Genomic DNA, 17,842 nt, shown 5'->3' with positions numbered 1-17,842 from the left:
TGGGGTCTCTTAGGAACTATTTTGTTCCCTTTATTTTACCTGATAACTAACTCCTTCTAAGGGACCCCACATAGTAGGAGCCATTTTGTCCCCCTTATTTTACCTGTGACAGAGACAGATCCAGTCCCTGAAACATCATGTTATGAGAAACAACAGACAATGGATAATGTCCAAAATTTTACAATACACTATCATCAATATCCTTCAGAATAATCTATTATGCTTACTGTTGCACAGCACCAATAACTCTAAACACAACCCTAATCATGTGTGAATTTGTGATTATGTTATATGTAACTGATATAATATTGCCCTTGGCCATGTGCCACTTGTGACAGTACATCGTAAACTTTTGTTTTTGCACCTGTGACATTAAGTTGAGATGACAAATTATTTTGTCTGTGTGACCTTTTTGCTCTTTCTTTCATACTTTTGATAAGATATTTCATATATTCATTATGCAGCAATTAAATTATCAGAAATGTACAAAGTGTAGCAAATCTGTGTGTTCTGAAATGTTTATATCATTCAATTTCAGATTGTACTCATGTGAGTGTCAAGCATAAAGAGTCCCAATGCGGGTGCGTAAGATGTCAGCATTGGTGGGGGCAGCACTTATCCTGGGTTGCTGTCTTATACTGTACTTGATGATGGATCTTGCAGTCTTTCCATCTGATATTCATGATGTAGGTAGATCAAGTGATATTGCAGAATTACTTGAAAGGTCTTTCTTATGCTGGGAGAAGGAGGAGATGTTGATTTATTATTATTTGACTCAAGTGCATAAAATAGTCAGGTAAGGAGCAGTCATGTCCATTCATATATTTCATGCCCAAAACCACTTAACAGATCTGAAGATAATTTAGTTTGGGGATCAAAACTAAAAGCTGTTATGTTCCCATATCCTCTACTGTAATCCTTTTATATGAAGGTTAAATAAAACTTTAATGTATATCTTGGAAACAGCCAGTTGTGCAAAAAGAAAGTACATGTTACAAATTTAGATTCCATTGTAATCTATACTTCTGTTTTATTTGAAAATATCTTTATGTAGTATATATATTTTGTTGAATACAAGGAAAATAAATGTATGCATCTATGCTTTGTATTCAAAATAAATTAAAATAATAACAGTGAGGACTGAATATTTACACAATGCATTTAGAACCATCTGTACTCCAAATTTGAATGTGCCTTTCCATTTCTTTTGTAATTGTTATGCCTAAAATAGATTTTTTTACCCTGTAAAATGTCAGATTGGAACTGTGAGTGTTTTGTGTTGAAACACTTCTTGTGCACTCTGTGTTTTGAGTGATGATTAAGGCAAATTCAATCCTCTTTTGTTTCTGCCATATTATTACAAATAATGATTTAGTTGTGTTTTTGGATGAACTATATTTGTTTTTATAACTGTTAAAATTGTTGTCATATGTATTTAGTAATTGTGTTTTATCTGTCAAGATAGCATGCACTGTTTTATGTTTCTTTGGTTAAGAAGGTACAAGAAACGTAGACAAAATGAAAGAAGGTTCTAGAGATATTTGAATAGGTAGTATGATTTATGACCTTCATGGTAAATCTTTGCTTTCCTGATGACTAGTAGCTTCTGTTAGGAATGATTGCACGAAGTTTTCAGTTTGTTTTTTCTCTTTATCCCTCTGTTATATTTCTTTTGTGTGAATATTATGAATTATGACAGATCTTAAACCAGGCTAGTGAGCTATGGCTTGTAGGAAATAGGCTAGCTGGCTTTGTGTAAAGGATATATATGTTTTAAGAACATTAGAATCTGACATCCCAGACTTTGATCACAGTAATACTAGAATGGATTCTAAACTTGAACATGAGAGTGTTACAAGTGGATCTGAACCACTTGCAACAAATTCTACAGTAAAGGTGCAAAAACGAGGTGGAGAAATATCAGTGATTTTAGAAGTGAAATTCTATATGAAATCCTAAATTATTTTATATTGTGGCATAAGTGACAGGATTTTATCTAAAGACCCTAAGGAATTGGAATGTTTTAGTGCAGGCCTGGACGTGGATATTGTAACTATCATAATGAAACAACAGCCAACAGAAAAGAATGAAATGAAAGAGAATGTTACTGCTGACTCTGATATAATTGCCATACTTTAATAAATTGATGTCACAGGTCTCGTTTCTTTTATTATTAAGAATTTTACACTTCTGAGACAGCAGTGAGAAGCATGAAAGTGACAAGCTATAGAAAATCAGACCAATTGTTGGCATTTTTCTTTTCTATGGTGCAACAGCCCAAACCGAGCCTTACCCGGTGTCCTACGTGAGCGACTGAATGCGAGCGGTGCGAGTTGCGTGGGTGAAGCGGAAATATCAAACTGGCTGTTTGTCTGGCGCTGTCCTATGTTACAGCGAAGCAGTCAGCGGCCAAAGTCCGAGATCAAATATTTTGATATTTCCGTGCGAGTTGCTGTGCTGGCCAGTAATGCGCATGCGCAAGAAAGCTCTGACCATGCAGTACACGGAAGGGGCATGCACAGGAAGGCCGTGTGTTTCTCTCACGTAGGATACAACAAGTGATTCCCTTATGTCATATGACACCCCATGCTGCTTACGCAGCTCGCACAGCCTGCTTGTTATCGCTTACGTAGGACATTGCCTTAGCCTCCTCCATGTGGGAAGTTTATTTGTCTTTGAAATGTGCATTTATGAGTAGTGAGTGTCAATCCCACTGTCTTTGCACAATTTCTACTCAATCCTGATTTCTCTGCTAGAGCAATCTAGTAGTGAATCAGGAGAGACTTGGGCAAGAAATGGCCCCTGAATCTTGCTTACATTTTACATTCCATGAATCTACGACATGCGACTGCCAGCTTTACTTTCCCTCCAAAGGAGGTTGTGCTATGGATTTTTATCACCCTTAAAAATCCATCGACCTCAGCCGGGTTTGAACCTGTGAACCTTGGGTCCAGTGGCGAGCATGCTAACCACTAGTCCACCGAGGGCGACGATTGTTGAGATGCTGAGGAGCAAATTCAGTGCCATAATTCAGCATTTTGAGGATCTATGTACTGATGAAAGTGCTTTATCCTGAAAGGACATGTCAGTTTTTGATATATCCTTCTGAGAGACAGATTTGACTTCAAAAATGTTTCCCCATATGATGTGAAATTTGGATTTGTTTTAGATTTTATTGTATGTAGTGGTGCTGACAAGAGGCATGTGATCTATATTAAGAGTTGGTGCACAAGCTTTTGATTTTGCCATTTTCTTGTAACTAGAGAAATAGGATCTTGCAGAACTGTGAAACATGATGGAAAGGTATGCAGAAAGAGGGTGATCTGGATTTATATGTGTGCAATATGGAATAGTAATCCTCTGTTGTGCATATACTTGGCTGGCTGTGATGATGTCACCACAGGGCTTCTAGTCCCTTCTGGCAGCTGTTCAGTTGTATATTACTTTATCAATTGATGTTCTGTGAATCTTGAGGAATGCATAGAAAGTTTGTACTTTCTCTACTGACCACGACCATTTTCTGGTCATCGTAACCCCTATATAAACAGAGCAAGCTGGGTTGGACAGTCAGTCATGTACAAGCCCGTTGTGAGGTGAAAGTTGCATGGGGCAATTAACTCTTAACCAAGAAATATGGAAGTGCATGGTAACTGATTGTGATGAAGAGAGTGGTAGCAGACTTAGACACCAGTGTGAAGGGAACAGCTATTACCAGTGTCAGAATGATCAAGATTATAACAACTGCAAGCAAGAAAACGGTTGTAATAATAATGAGTGTAATAAATCCATATTTTAGCAAGAAAGAACCCATGGTCTAACTACAAATAACTGTGTCATTACTCTCTTCATTCAAAAGGAAATTTCTAGTCTACTTGTATAATAAATGATGATGTAATGATGCAGCACATTATGTAGGGAAAACTGCAATATTTTAGCTGTTATTTTAGAAAATCTATGGTAAAAATAGGAATGTTATTCCAAAGTATGCAAAATTATTCTAATATCTGTATCATAAACCAACATTATCATATTTGGTGCAGAACAAATGGGTGCAGTTTGAAGGCCGCTTAAAGCAGTTAGAGGTTGATCTACATCGACACCATGAAACTGTTGGAAAATTGAAACACACCATCAAGCAGTTAATCAGTAATTCACCAGCACCATATGATTATCAGCAGCACTCAAATCACACTGTTGTTACCACTTCAGCTACCACTCCTGAGGCTGGTGCAGATGTTTCCTGTAGCATTCAGTTCAAAAGTGTTCCTAGGGCAGACATTCAAGTAAGTAATTAATCATAAAATTTTTGGTAGTTACCAAGTGGTACTGGTTCTTTGTTAATTTATTAGAAATAAAATACAGTGGTGGACTAGTACTGATAATGTGAAAGTATTTACATTAGTCATTGACTTGCAAATTGAAATACATGATAATCGCTAAAAGTTGAAAAATGTGGGTTTAAAATTTGGTGTTGTCTTTCTTATATATGTGAAATTTGAAAGATTTTGTATTATTTCTGTAGAGTTATAATCTAATAATGGTGTATGAAGCTCATTGAAAAGTTTGTGATTTGGTTTGTAATTGATTTATGGGTGCAATATCAGTCTGTATTAATGTTTACATACATGCTGATTAGGTATGCAGCAACTACATTTGTTACTTCTGATACACTACCATAGTGTTCTGTATATTTAAGCTAAGTAGAATTATTTTGCTGTCTGATGAGTTTCATGAATAACATTTAGGAGACTGAGCTTATAGAGATTATTTTTTGTGCCTGTACCTAAGAGAATTCTTGATCTTTGTGTTTCTGTTATCTGCATCAGTTTACTTTGCATCAACACTTCACATTAGTGATTTTGTCTCAGCTTATGGTTTGGTTTGTGCAGCAACATTATTCTACAGAAATATTTTGCAATTCAGTGTTTGCTCACATTATGCTTTGATGATGGGTGCCCAAAATTAATAGACAAACAGGAGCAGGTTAAATTATAATGGTTGAAAAACTCAAGCCAAATTAGTGGAGATAATCTGCAAAATTTATGACATGAAACCAGTAGAACATTTAGGAAGAAAGAAAGGTAATACCTAAAGTAAAGTAAAGCAGTCCCACTACATACCATGTAGATCTCTTGGCACTAGGTGGGGGTGAGTGGTCAGCATCACACCCTTGTTATGCTTTACCCCCAGGAATTGACACTGGTACCCATTTATAGGAGGCAGGGTGGGCCCCGGAGCTGGTCTGGATGCAGAGGCTAGAAGAAAAATCCTCTGCCCCTGTTGGGATCGAACTCCAGCCAGTAGCTACTATACTGTAGTTTCTATACTGACTGAGCTATCCTGGCTTCTAAAGGGAATACCTGAAAAACAAAATTAATGAACTTGAAACTAATTACAGAAACAAAATATTAGAACTTTATACAGAGTTATAAATGAACTTATGTAAGGTTACCAACCTAGTCATTTAAGATGACAATTTTTTATCTGCTCGCAGATCCCCACAGCATTTGGAATAGGTAGAAAAATGTCTTTAACCAGGTGTTAAATTTCCACTGGGTTTATGGTATTACACAGATAGATATACATATGACTGAGCCAGAACCTAGCCTTATCAAAGTGGAGACTGCTATTGAGAAGTTGAAAGGGTATAAATCCCTGTGTGCTCATCAGATTCTGGCCAAATTGATCGATGCAGGAAGCAAAATGTTGCATTCCAAGATACACAAACTTATTTGCTGTATATGGAATAAAGACAAAATGCCACTGTAGTGGAAGGAATCTATTGTTGTACCAGTTCATAAGAAGGGTGATGACTGATTGTAATAATTATTGAGGAATCTCCCTCTTAGCATCTGCCTACTAAATTTTTATTTTTCTGGTAAGGCTGAATGCATATTCAAATTAAATTATTGGGGATCAACAGTATGGGTTCTGTCATAACAGATCTACAACTGATCAAATTTTTTACATTTTCCAGATACTAGAGAAGAAGTGGGAGTACAATGGGACAGTCCATCCACTATTTATAGACTTCAAGAAAGCATATGTCTCAGTTAAAAGAGAAGCTCTTTACAGTATTTTATTTGAATTTGGCATATCTAAGAAGGTAGTCAGACTAATCAAAATGTGGACTGATACAGATCCTATTCAGAATGGCATGGAACAGGGAGATGATCTGTTACTGCTGCTTTTCAGTTTTTCCTTAAAATATGCCATTAGGATTTGGAATTGAATATGACACATCGCCTTTTTGTCTGTGCTGATAATAATAATCTGTTGGGTGATAATATAAATACTATAAAAGCAAACACACAAACACTCTTGAGGGCTAGTAGGGATGTTGGTTTAGAAATAAATTCAGAAAAGACAAAGTATATGATCATGTCTCCACATCAGAATTCAGGACAGAACCAGAAAATAAGGTTAGCTAATGAATTGCTCAAAAATGTAACAGAATTGAAGTACTTGGAGATGACACTAACAAGACATTCATGGTGAAATCAAGAGCAGATTAAATTCAGAGAATGCTTGCTGTCATCCAGTCAAAAATCTTTTGGCCTCATTTAAAAAAAACTGAAGATTAAAATATACAAAAGCGCAATTTTCCCATTTGTGCTGCATGGGTATGAAACTTGGTCTCTCAGTTTGAGAGAGGAACATAGATTGAGGGTCTTTGAGATCTCTCCCTCTTAGCCTCCCTTCTGTAAAATCACCAAGGTAATTGACACAGACAGTAAATGTGAGACCTTGACTGTACCCATAATATCGAAAGTTTTGCTTTCCAGTACTATGCCGTGTGGTTTTGTGTAATTTATGTAATGACTGCATTGCTTTTTGTAATAGATGCTGGATGTGTATAAGGAACTCAAGTTTGACAACATTGATGGTGGAGCTTGGAAACAGGGCTGGAATGTGGAAATCAGTGGGCAGGAATGGGACAAGCACAACAAGCTGAAAGTGTTTGTAGTTCCACACTCTCACAATGATCCAGGTATCACACATCTGTGCTCTCAATAACAGATGCTTGTTACATTAAATTCAGTCATGATCTTGGTAGTATTTGAGGTTCCCATGGTGGTGAATACAAAGATGGCAGTCTTCTGAGTTTGTTGAAATGTTGCTAAACTTCAACCAGACTAAACACTGCTAAAACCAGAAGATGGCCATGTTTGTAGTCATGATCTTGATTGTAGCATGTAAACCTATTGATAAAGGTTACTGGATCCCTGTATGGTAGTGAGTCTTATCATTTTTAACTGCAGCCTATATAATGGTTTTAGTGACACAAGTCTCAACCTTAATTGTATACTAGATAAAAATTAGATAGGTAGTTTTTTATAAGATGAAGGCCATTTTTAATTAGTGTGCATTCATAGCCATGACTGTAGAGCTTAAAAATTAAGTTGGAATCTAATAAGATAAGGAACAGACAAAAAAGAAACACAAAACCAAAAAAAGACAAAAAAACTTTTTGTGAACCGTGGCTTTGTATTTGATTCAGAAGTTCTTTTAAAGGAAAGTTTTATTGAAAATGCTGTATGTCATGCTCTGGCTGAAGCCTATTATAGAACTACTTTTTCCCCCGAATGCTCCTCAGTTCTTCCCTGTTTATGTCCATCTCTTGTGTATGTTTGTATTCAATATCTTTTTGAATTTCTACATGGCATTTACTTTGGATGGTTCTTCTCTGTACCTGGAGCAGAAGTTTCATAGCAAGTGCTCTAGATGTTGCCATTTGCATGAATTATTATCATTTTCAGCACTGATACAGCCACACTGTTAAAGCACTTTTTATAATCAGCCTTTTTTTTGCCATTTGGATAGCATTAATAAAATGAATGGCATTGAAAATCCAGAGGCACAAATTTTGGACATTGTAAATTGAATCACTGTTAATATTAGTGCTGTTAAAACTTATGTGCATTGCCAGAAGCTTATCTCACTGTGCTGTGTTCTTGGCAAGCATGCCATCCTCTTCCTGTCTTGTGTCTGCAGCTCATTGTTAAAATGTATTCATTGTCAGGACTTTTTCCATCGTCTGTTCTTTAAAACTATGATGTTTCGAAGACAGAACCAGCCTCCGAAATGTCGTGGTTTTAAAGAACAGACGATGGAAAAATTCCTGACAATGAATAATTTTAAGTGTAAACTACCATCATCAAAACCCTTTAGTGTTGCTCTGTGCATGGAGGGGAAGCATGAAAATATGGCACACATCAGGAATTTCAGAAATAAAAAGTTTTTATCTAGCAAGGTTATTTCTTTGGGCCCTTTTTTATGTTAATATTCCTTTTATTTTCTGGTGTCTGAACTCATGCTTACATTTGTGCTAGGCCTTTAAGTTATACTTTGTACTTGCCAAGTATGAAATACAGTAATGTGTTGCACATTTAACATTGCTTTGATTATGATCCATCAGGCTGGATAAAAACATTTGAAGACTATTATCACAGTCAGACACGTAACATTCTAAACAACATGGTTAACAAACTCTCTGAAGATCCACGACGCAAGTTCATCTGGGCAGAGATATCCTTCTTCTCTCTGTGGTGGGATGAGATTCCCATAGAGACAAAGGAGCAGGTGAAGAAGTGAGTAGTAGCCTGCTTTCCCTGCTCCATAAATTGTATGTATGTACAAATGTTTCATCCAGAATTATGATTAATAATAAGGGAATGGCCCATTTTAGACAGTGGGGCATAAAACATGAATAATGGTAAGAAATTATACAGTCCAGTGGTTAACAATGGACGCCTAAAATCTGATTACAGATTATAACTCTACAAATTTACACTTGAAGACAATTTCTAACTACATTCTACATATCCAAATATATATCAGCCCATCAGATTATAGAAATAATAGGTTATGTGAGAATGGTCTATTGAAATCAGCAGGAAATTGAGAATACAGTGAAACCTCGATGCATCGTTTTCAGCGGGGGTGGGAAATAAAAACGATGAATGCGGGAAAACGATAGATGCGGGAAAGCATTAAAAATTTAAAAAAAACAATGTTTCTCTTTCAAAGTTACTTCTTTTTACCAAAAAAGTCTTTAATGGACAACTGGTTTGTCGAAACTTTACGTTTTAGACCAAACAGAGCACTTTCCACGTTCAAAATGTTTTCCTCGTCACGTTCACTAATATTAAGCGCATAAAAGAACGACTTCACTTTCGCCAATGCAGCGTGTGCTTCGGCAAAACTCGGCAAAGCTTCGGGCTCGCATTCGTCGTCTTTGTCTTCCTCACCACTCCAACCCCCTTTGCGGACAATAACAGGAAGAATGGAAATACTATTACTGCCGAACTCAACGAAACGTAGCTGTAGAAGACCCTGAACCGCTGGAAACGAGATGAACCAGAAGAATGAAAAGTGCCGCCAGCCTTTCCTTTGTACTTGTAATAAAAGCATTTGTGAAGAAATTCACACTGCACATGCCATCTGGCATCGCTGGAACGAAATATGAGTGCACCCTAATTAAAATCGTAAAATTTCTGACAATGAGCACCGCCATTCACTCCAACTATCACCCCTGCACCGCTGACCCTCATTCCAAAAGAATGTGCTGGTTGGGCGACATAACAGGTTACCACTACTGTGTATTCCAAAAACATTGTGCGTCTTTCGGTATTAATTTATCTCAAAACCCAGCATTTTAAATTCTCAGAAACGATCATTGCGGGAAAATTGTGGGCCGGGACTAAGATTTTTGAACGATCGATGCGATAAAACGATAGTTCGAGGAACGATAGAAGCGGGAAAATGTAACATTATTTTATATGGGATGTATTCGGGACCGAACAAAACGGACGATGCATCCGGGAAAACGATAGTTCCGGGAACGATGGATAGAGGTTTCACTGTATTAAAAAATATGGAATGTACATATAACTTTGTTACAACTCCTCAGACAATTTTACCCCTCTTCTTACAAGTTCATGTAATAATATTGTCTACTAATATGTCAGTTGTCATTGCTCCTGTAAAGCACCATAAGTTTTACAGTATGGCAGTGTTACTGCATGTGTGCACATAATTTTTATGAGATGAAGGACGACAGTGAGAAAGTATTTGTGCAGAATATAAGTGTACTAGATTCCTTATACAAGAAAATATTTAAAATTACCTTTGTATTGATTTACAGGCTTGTATCTGATGGGCAGTTGGAGATAGTAACAGGTGGTTGGGTAATGAACGATGAAGCAAATACACATTACTTCTCAATGCTGCTACAAATGATGGAGGGCCATCAGTGGTTATTGAGCCAACTTGAGTTTAAACCCAGGTATATTGATAGTAGTTCTCAGTTTTTTTATTTTATGTGGTATTTAAATTAATCCAGTGAGAGATTGATTCAAATATATATAAATATATATATATACGAGGTGCGATCGGAAAGTTTCAAGACTGTGTCAATAGAGGGCGAACCGGATGTAGTACGAGCTTCTGCCGCTAGGGGGTGCGGCCTACATTCATAATGAATCAGTGTGCCAGCCGGCATCATCGAATTAGCATTTGTTTCTTAGTTACGGGCGTTTTGGTAGTGCATTACACCGACCCTCCTGCAATTTCGGAATGGCGGATTTTCATGAACAAATCAAATTTTGCCAAAGACTCGCCAAAACAGCTACGGAAACCTATGAAATGCTAAAGCAAGCATTTGGGGAGTCCGCAATGGGTCGTGCACAAACTTTTGTGTGGCATTCACGTTTTAAAAATGGCTGAACCTCTGTCGATGATGACGAGCGTTCTGGACGACCATCTTCGAGCACAACGCCCGAAAATGTTACGAAGATTCGGCAGGCCATTCACGAAGATCGACGTTGTACCATCAACGACTTGTGCGACATTGTTGGGATAGGCTATGGGACCTGTCAGCTGATTCTAAAGGAAGAACTCCACATGCGACGCATCATGACAACGCGTCAGCGCACACCGCCCTCAAAGTTCGGCAGTTTTTGGCCTCAAACACCATGGCCGTCATCCTGCACCCTCCTTATTCGCCGGATTTAGCTCCGTGTGACTTCTTCCTCTTCCCAAAGATGAAAATTCAGCTAAAGGGAAGGAGATTTGAGACGATAGAAGCGATTCAGGCAGAATCACAGATGGTGCTTGACAGGCTGACAAAGAAAGATTTCCAGGGATGCTTCCAGGCTTGGCAGCGGCGCTGGGATCGTTGTTTTCACTCCCAGGGGAACTACTTCGAGGGTGATGGATGAATTTAATACCTGAGATAAGTGTACAGGTTTTTATAGGCGCAGTCTGGAAACTCTCTGATCGCACCTCATACATCCATTTATAAAGGCTGTGTAGTAGTACTTCACCAACAGGGGGGTTGTGTTCCTAACACACAGGCTGTGCACTTGAAATATATACTGCACATTGCTCATGAATGGAAGGGCATAGGATTGAAAACTAAATGCATTTGAGTAGGTTAAAATAAAAAGTGTTTATGACCTAATTTTTGTAATTGAAACATTCTAGAAGTGTTTGTTTGTTCATGAATTTGTTTTAATATCGGGTGAGTGGCTGTTACATCTTATTTTAAATTCTGAAAAAAATCTGACATTTGTTTAATTTTTTAATATTCTGCAGAAAAGTGTGTGAAATAGCTAATGCCGATGCGGTTTCTTGGTTACCATTACAAACTTCATGCCCCGAAGAAAGTCCAGTATATGATAGGGCCTTCTGTAAAGAAGCACCTGTATTCCTGTCAGTTTAAGAGTATGCAAACTTAGCTGAAGAACTACAGGAAATTAAGGGATGCATTAAGTCAGTCTGGCCTCTAAGTTGAAAGTGATGCAGCTGTGTTCAATATTATGTGGTATGTAATGAGTTGATAGTTGGTTGTGTGTTAAAAGACTACCAAACTGTTATTCTGCATACTATGGGAGCAGAGGCATAGGATCTATTGTGCCAAGGTCATGCAGGAATAGTTCATACCAAGTTTGCTAGCCTGGTTTTATGTTTAGTGGCCAGGCAGTGGTAACAGTATAGTTTGTCTGATCAGAGAGTGTGTACGATGCCAGTCACTGTCTAATGATAGCAGATGTAAGGAATTGAGACAACAAAAAACCTTGACAGAGAATACAGATAGACTTTATGGAATCCCAAGGACATAAGATTTTTATCTTTGTAGACACTTATTAATAACTGAAGTATGGGTAATGTCAAGGTAAGGTTCTGCAGTAGTGAATGTGTGGTTAAATAATCTTATAGGAACATTTGGGACCCCAAATATAGTTCTGTGAGACAGTAGTTCACCCTTTAATTTGGCTCAGTTAGTTACCTGGTATATGTCCAATGATTTACAGCTTTTGTACTCACTAGCTTGTTATCCAGAGAGCAGTAGGTGGCTGATAGGACTGTGCAGATATTTAAAGGCTCATTACATAAAGTGACAAAATTTGCAGGTACTGCATGTAAAAGACCTTATTTAAGACTTAATATAGATTTATTTCCACATTAGTAACTTAATTTTCCCATCTGAAGTAATTTTAAAATATTCCCCCTTCATTAAACTGTTGATACTATTACTGGGGGATGGAGTCACGAGAATGGCATTAATTGGACCCTTAAAAAGTTTTGAGATGGGGAATACATGGCTGGTATCATAAGAAGGCAAGGGTCAAGTGCCTGCTGGGTATAAATGTAAAGTACTTAGTGCACTTGGACATATCTGAGTGGGTGGTCTACACTAAGTGAGGAAGAGATTTCTGGTCCATCTTATGCATATACTGGAATGGGTACATCTGGCATTTCTCCCAGTCCTCTTTACACAAAGCAGTCTGACCAGTTTCATAGTCTTCAATCAGATCCATCATTGTACTCATCTTCATCAAGGTTTGGCAAGTTATATTAGGGCAGTAACCAGGAGGGTGCCACTCTGTAGCTATGAGACAAGGTCAGAAGAAAGTGGGCTCTCCAGTATGGCTAATCAAGGAGTGCTAAGTCCATGTGGATCACCTGAATAGGCCATTAAGAAGCATAGTCAAAAGATGACAACCAAGGAATTTTAAGTTTATAATGTTTTTATTGGTTATCTAATGGTTAATCATTTCTTATCTTTAGTAGTTTTGATTATATATTGTAAAGTAATAAACTGTATCATTCTAGTCAGGGTTTAAGAAAAAGTCATTAATTTAATGTGTTTCATAATAACTGTACAGTTTGTGTTCATATATAATGATAGAAATACAATATATGACATTCTGTATAAAATGGACTATTTTTATAAACAGAAGAAAATGGTAATATAAAACTGCATGTAAGTGCAAGTGCTATGTACCAAACATAGTTCATGCACATAGTGTACAAATCTGGCTAAAGTAGGTCTGTAAAGGGTGATTGGCTCAAGGCAGACATGGGGCATGCTGGCACTGAGGGTCTCACAGCGTAGACATAACAGTGACTCATAAGGAGTAGATATAATAATATATTATATAATATATTGCATAGTGTGGAATGCTGTCTCTAACAGTTATAGTTTCCTGATTCTTAATCTGCAAAATTAATTGAAGGTCATCACCTACTGGCAAAGTTGTGAGTTTGGATTATAAACTAATATGTTAGCTGTAAGATGAAGTTTGGCCAGAAACCAGTAAAGAAGTAGAAATTTATTCCACTAACTCACATTTGATTCACATTATCAAAGAAAGAGAAAAATTGAATTCTTTTGCTTTAAACCCCCCACCCCATACTCCCGTGGCTTGCGTGAATTTGGTACAGTACTTGAAATGAATTCAGTCTCTTTGTTTTACTACTTTTAAAAGTCTGTCACTGTGTGACATTTTAGTCCTGTTTAAGGTGTATAGTTGCTCTTTATTTAACATTATCTGATAGAGGAAATAAATTGACCTGTTTGATGGACATGAATTTCAAATTCATTGTTATGAAATTTAAAACTTTCAGTCCTGATGACTGTGTTTTTTGTTGTAGTCTGCAAAACAGTTGTGGTTATTCATTGCAGAAATAGTTGGTCCATAGATCCATTTGGACAGTCACCCACAATGGCATATCTGTTAAAGAGAATGGGCCTTGAGAATCTGCTTATTCAGCGAGTCCACTATTCTGTGAAGAAGTACCTTGCACACAACAAGAACCTTGAATTCCGATGGAGACAGCTGTGGGGTAAGATGATTCAAATTGAAATATCTGTGTTCTAATAGGACACTGATTATGTGTATATGAATTGCATAACTGACCAAGTTCTCAGTAATGGCATTAGATGGCAGAATGTTCTGTTTTGTGAATGCATTTTTAGAAGTATTTCTAAAGTATATAAAGGTACAAAATGCATTAAAAGCAAGGAAGGATGGGTATGAGGAATGAATATATGAATACAATTTTTCCCTATTTAATTTCCCTGCCTCTTTTCCACATAACACCCTTACGTGAAATTTTCTGTACAGCTGTGGGATGAATGAAAAGTCATGTGACCCAATGCTGGTAAGTTGTAATTGTATTAAAAAGTTATGATGATGTTGTTACAGTTTTGTTTGTTTACATTTTAACAGTTCAGCCTTATGCAAAACACTGTGGACTGAATTGAATAAACAGGAGCATTACAATGTTTGTTCTTTGTCTACTTCCTGTTTAAGGTGGTTATCTCAGTAAGAATAGAATGGGAGGGCCATATCCACAAATTGTGGAAATAACAAGTATATATGAGTACAAAGTTTTGGTGAAGAAGACCTAAGAGGCGGGAGCACTTGGGAGACCTAGATATAAATAAGAGGATAATATTAAAGTGGATGAAGGTATTACATGAATTCATCTGGATAAATAGGGTCCATTACTAGGCTTCCATGACCACTCTGATGAACATTCATTTCCATAAAAGCAGGAAATTTCTTGATGAGGACACTACACTACAGAGTTAAAAGATTTACTGTGGTTTTTAGAGCCTCATCTGGTAAAAAGTGCCAGCAATCCTACTTCCTATGAATATTAACTCTTTGATTAGAACTTAGTAGTACTTTGTTAGAGAATATGAACTGTTGACTGTATTCCAGATGGTAATGGTTCTACGGATCTCTTTACACACATGATGCCATTCTACAGTTATGATATACCACATACATGTGGGCCAGACCCCAAAATTTGCTGTCAGTTTGACTTCCGACGGTTACCAGGTTTTGGCATCTCATGTCCATGGAAAGTTCCACCACAGGTCATCAAAGAACAGAATGTGGCTCACAGGTAAGCTAAATTGTTGCATTAAGTATGGCATTTTATAAACCATGCCATAAACATGTTTTTCTGTATATCACATGCATTCATATTTAAAAGTTCACAAGGGCCTCATGTTTTGAGTGACTTTTTCATGGTGTTTGTAATTCCTATTGACATTTCTGAGGATACCATGCATATAATTTTAGATGGTTGTTTGGGTTTTAGCACCATCTGGTAGCATTCAGCTGCATAGATATTCTTGGAAATACTATCATGGAGTTGAAAACAAAGTACTGGAAAAAAAATTACAACAAAGGAGAAAAATATGACATGTCCATTTTTCAAAGACTACTTTGTTAGATATGTAAGTTCAGAATTAAATTTCAATTCCTCCTTTGGTAGAAACAAAATGTAGAAGCATCTATTTGATATCTGGAACATGGTGCAGCTAATCATCATGCTATTGATTGCATGTGTCAATATAAAAAAAGCAGAAATATGAAATGCATCAGGACTTATGTTACAATTCTGGGCTGTGGGACATGATTATGTAAAACATAATATTATGATTCCTGTTATGAGTGTGTTAAACACATTTGTGTTACATTGTGTGTTTTGTGTATACTAAAATTAAAATTGTCAAAGTAATGTAAAAAATTGTGTTTGTAGGTATAGAAAACAATTATATGTTTAGTTATCATTGTTTTTGTTATTATTTATTTTAACATTCAGTATTTGTGCATCCAGACAATCTATTGTGACTAAAATATTGCTGAATGTAGTTGGATGCAGTGCAGACATAGCTTATACAGAATGTTTGCTTAAAGGTTTTTCTCTGTGCTACATTTTTGTACTGAAAGACAGTAAAGTTTAATTGGCTTAAATTCTGTTGTTTTTATTATAAATTTGTTTACATATGACAGATCAGTTTACCTTTATTATAATTATACTGAATAAATACTGTTATTCCCATGTTATGCAAAATTTATTTCCCCTTGCATACTGTCAGATTTTATGCATATTGAAATCCCACACTACTGTTTACGGCATCCAGACTTGTCCTCTTTAAAATCAGGTAGTTTTATCAGTTACAAACATGATAGACATGCATCCAGAGCTGAGGTTATGTGCTGTGAGACATGTTTTCCTGCACATAATGAGGCTACTTTAATCACTTGATCTGTAGTTTCCATTGTCTTTACTATTGACTATTTTTACATGGCTCTTATAACAAGAAATTTATGGACTTTTGACAACTTTTCACTCAAACTCCCCTGAACACTATTATTTATGTTGATCTTAAAAAGTGCAATTAATTTCTTTCAGAGCTGGGATGCTGCTAGAACAGTATCGCAAGAAAGCACAGCTATACCGAACTAATGTCATTCTTGCACCACTTGGTGATGACTTCCGATATGACCATGCATCAGAATGGGATGCTCAGTACAATAACTACCAAAAGATATTTGATTACTGGAACAGCAAGCCTCATCTGTACGTTGAGGTATGTGAGTGCTTTACTTGTTATGTTGCTGTACAGGTAAACCTCGATTTGCGCCGATTCGGAATAACCGCTTTTAAAACCAGCAAGTCAGAAAATGAAAAAATATATTTTACTATTATTTATAACGTTTTACAATGTTACTCATATTGATTCTTATACTAAATGGTAATTCTTACATCGCTGATTTTGAATAAAAATTATAAATACATGCACTCATTGCTAAGTAGTTGTGAGATAATCTCCTAAAAATCCTCCAACATTGCACAAGTCACATGAGCGTTAGTCACTCTTCAGGGTGGGTCATTTGCGTTCAGCCTGATACGGGAGTAAGGAAATATGCGCTCAGTTTGCTTCTTGTTGACACAATGAATATGATGAAAACTGTGTGCTAAACGTGTTTGTGTTGTTGTTCGACCACTATTCTGCAGTAGCAACTGTTTTATATTTATAAATTGTAGAAGAGCCACCATGTCTGGTAAAAGAAGTGAATGTGTTGCTAAAAAGTTGCGTAGGTCTATTGCGTTAGAAGATAAGATGGACGTAATGTGTAGAATAGAAGGTGGTGATACCCGTCGTAATGTGTGCAGAAGTATGAAGTTGCCTCCTTCCACTGTGACTACTATAATGAAAAATTCATATAAAATAAAACAGTCAATGCAACAGGCTACGAGAGTAAGTGCAATGCAAGTGAGTTATAACAGAAGTAAATTTTTAGAAAGAATGGAGAAATTACTGTCGCTATGGGTGGATGACATGAATCGAAAAAACATTCCCTTGACTGAAATTGCTATCACGGATAAGGCGAAGTTAATTTTTGAGGAACTTAAGTCGTCAATATTTGGGTGCCGGAAACGCATGTCATTGACTTCCCATTGATTTACATTATAAAAAGAGTTTCAATTTACGCCAGTTCGTCCAGGAATGCATCCCCAGCGTAAATCGAGGTTTATCTGTATGTGGCTTTGTATTGTTTGCATAAGGGGGATTTTGTGGGATAACACTGCATTGTTGTAACAGAAGTGAGGATTTGAGAACAGTATTCTAACAACAGTACTTCAACCTGAGAGAGAAGAAGCAACAAAAACATGAAGAAAATTGCATGATGAGGAATGTCATAATAGACTCTCATCTCCGAAATGTCATAGTTTTTATTGATTTTAT

The 17,842-nt window shown here is 36.7% G+C and overlaps 1 protein-coding gene across 3 annotated transcripts in view; it reads left to right on the top strand.

Annotated features, from left to right (window-relative positions):
- The window catches only part of alpha-Man-IIa (alpha-mannosidase 2), a 69,198-nt gene that overhangs the window by 3,262 nt on the left and 48,094 nt on the right, over window positions 1-17,842 (top strand). For all 3 annotated transcript variants that reach the window (XM_022075269.2, XM_022075273.2, XM_022075271.2), the window contains 8 exons: window positions 539-686; window positions 4,041-4,283; window positions 6,844-6,991; window positions 8,420-8,591; window positions 10,148-10,288; window positions 13,973-14,133; window positions 15,018-15,204; window positions 16,504-16,681. In XM_022075269.2, the coding sequence (XP_021930961.1) occupies window positions 576-686; window positions 4,041-4,283; window positions 6,844-6,991; window positions 8,420-8,591; window positions 10,148-10,288; window positions 13,973-14,133; window positions 15,018-15,204; window positions 16,504-16,681 (1,341 nt within the window). In that variant the 5' untranslated portion in view covers window positions 539-575. The remainder of the gene's footprint in view (window positions 1-538; window positions 687-4,040; window positions 4,284-6,843; window positions 6,992-8,419; window positions 8,592-10,147; window positions 10,289-13,972; window positions 14,134-15,017; window positions 15,205-16,503; window positions 16,682-17,842) is intronic.

This window comes from Zootermopsis nevadensis, unplaced genomic scaffold, assembly GCF_977971745.1.
Source record: "Zootermopsis nevadensis isolate Lab colony 2312 unplaced genomic scaffold, Znev_1.0 Znev_ptg000029l, whole genome shotgun sequence".
Taxonomy (NCBI): domain Eukaryota; kingdom Metazoa; phylum Arthropoda; class Insecta; order Blattodea; family Termopsidae; genus Zootermopsis; species Zootermopsis nevadensis.
This window is presented reverse-complemented; position numbering and strand designations above follow the sequence as displayed.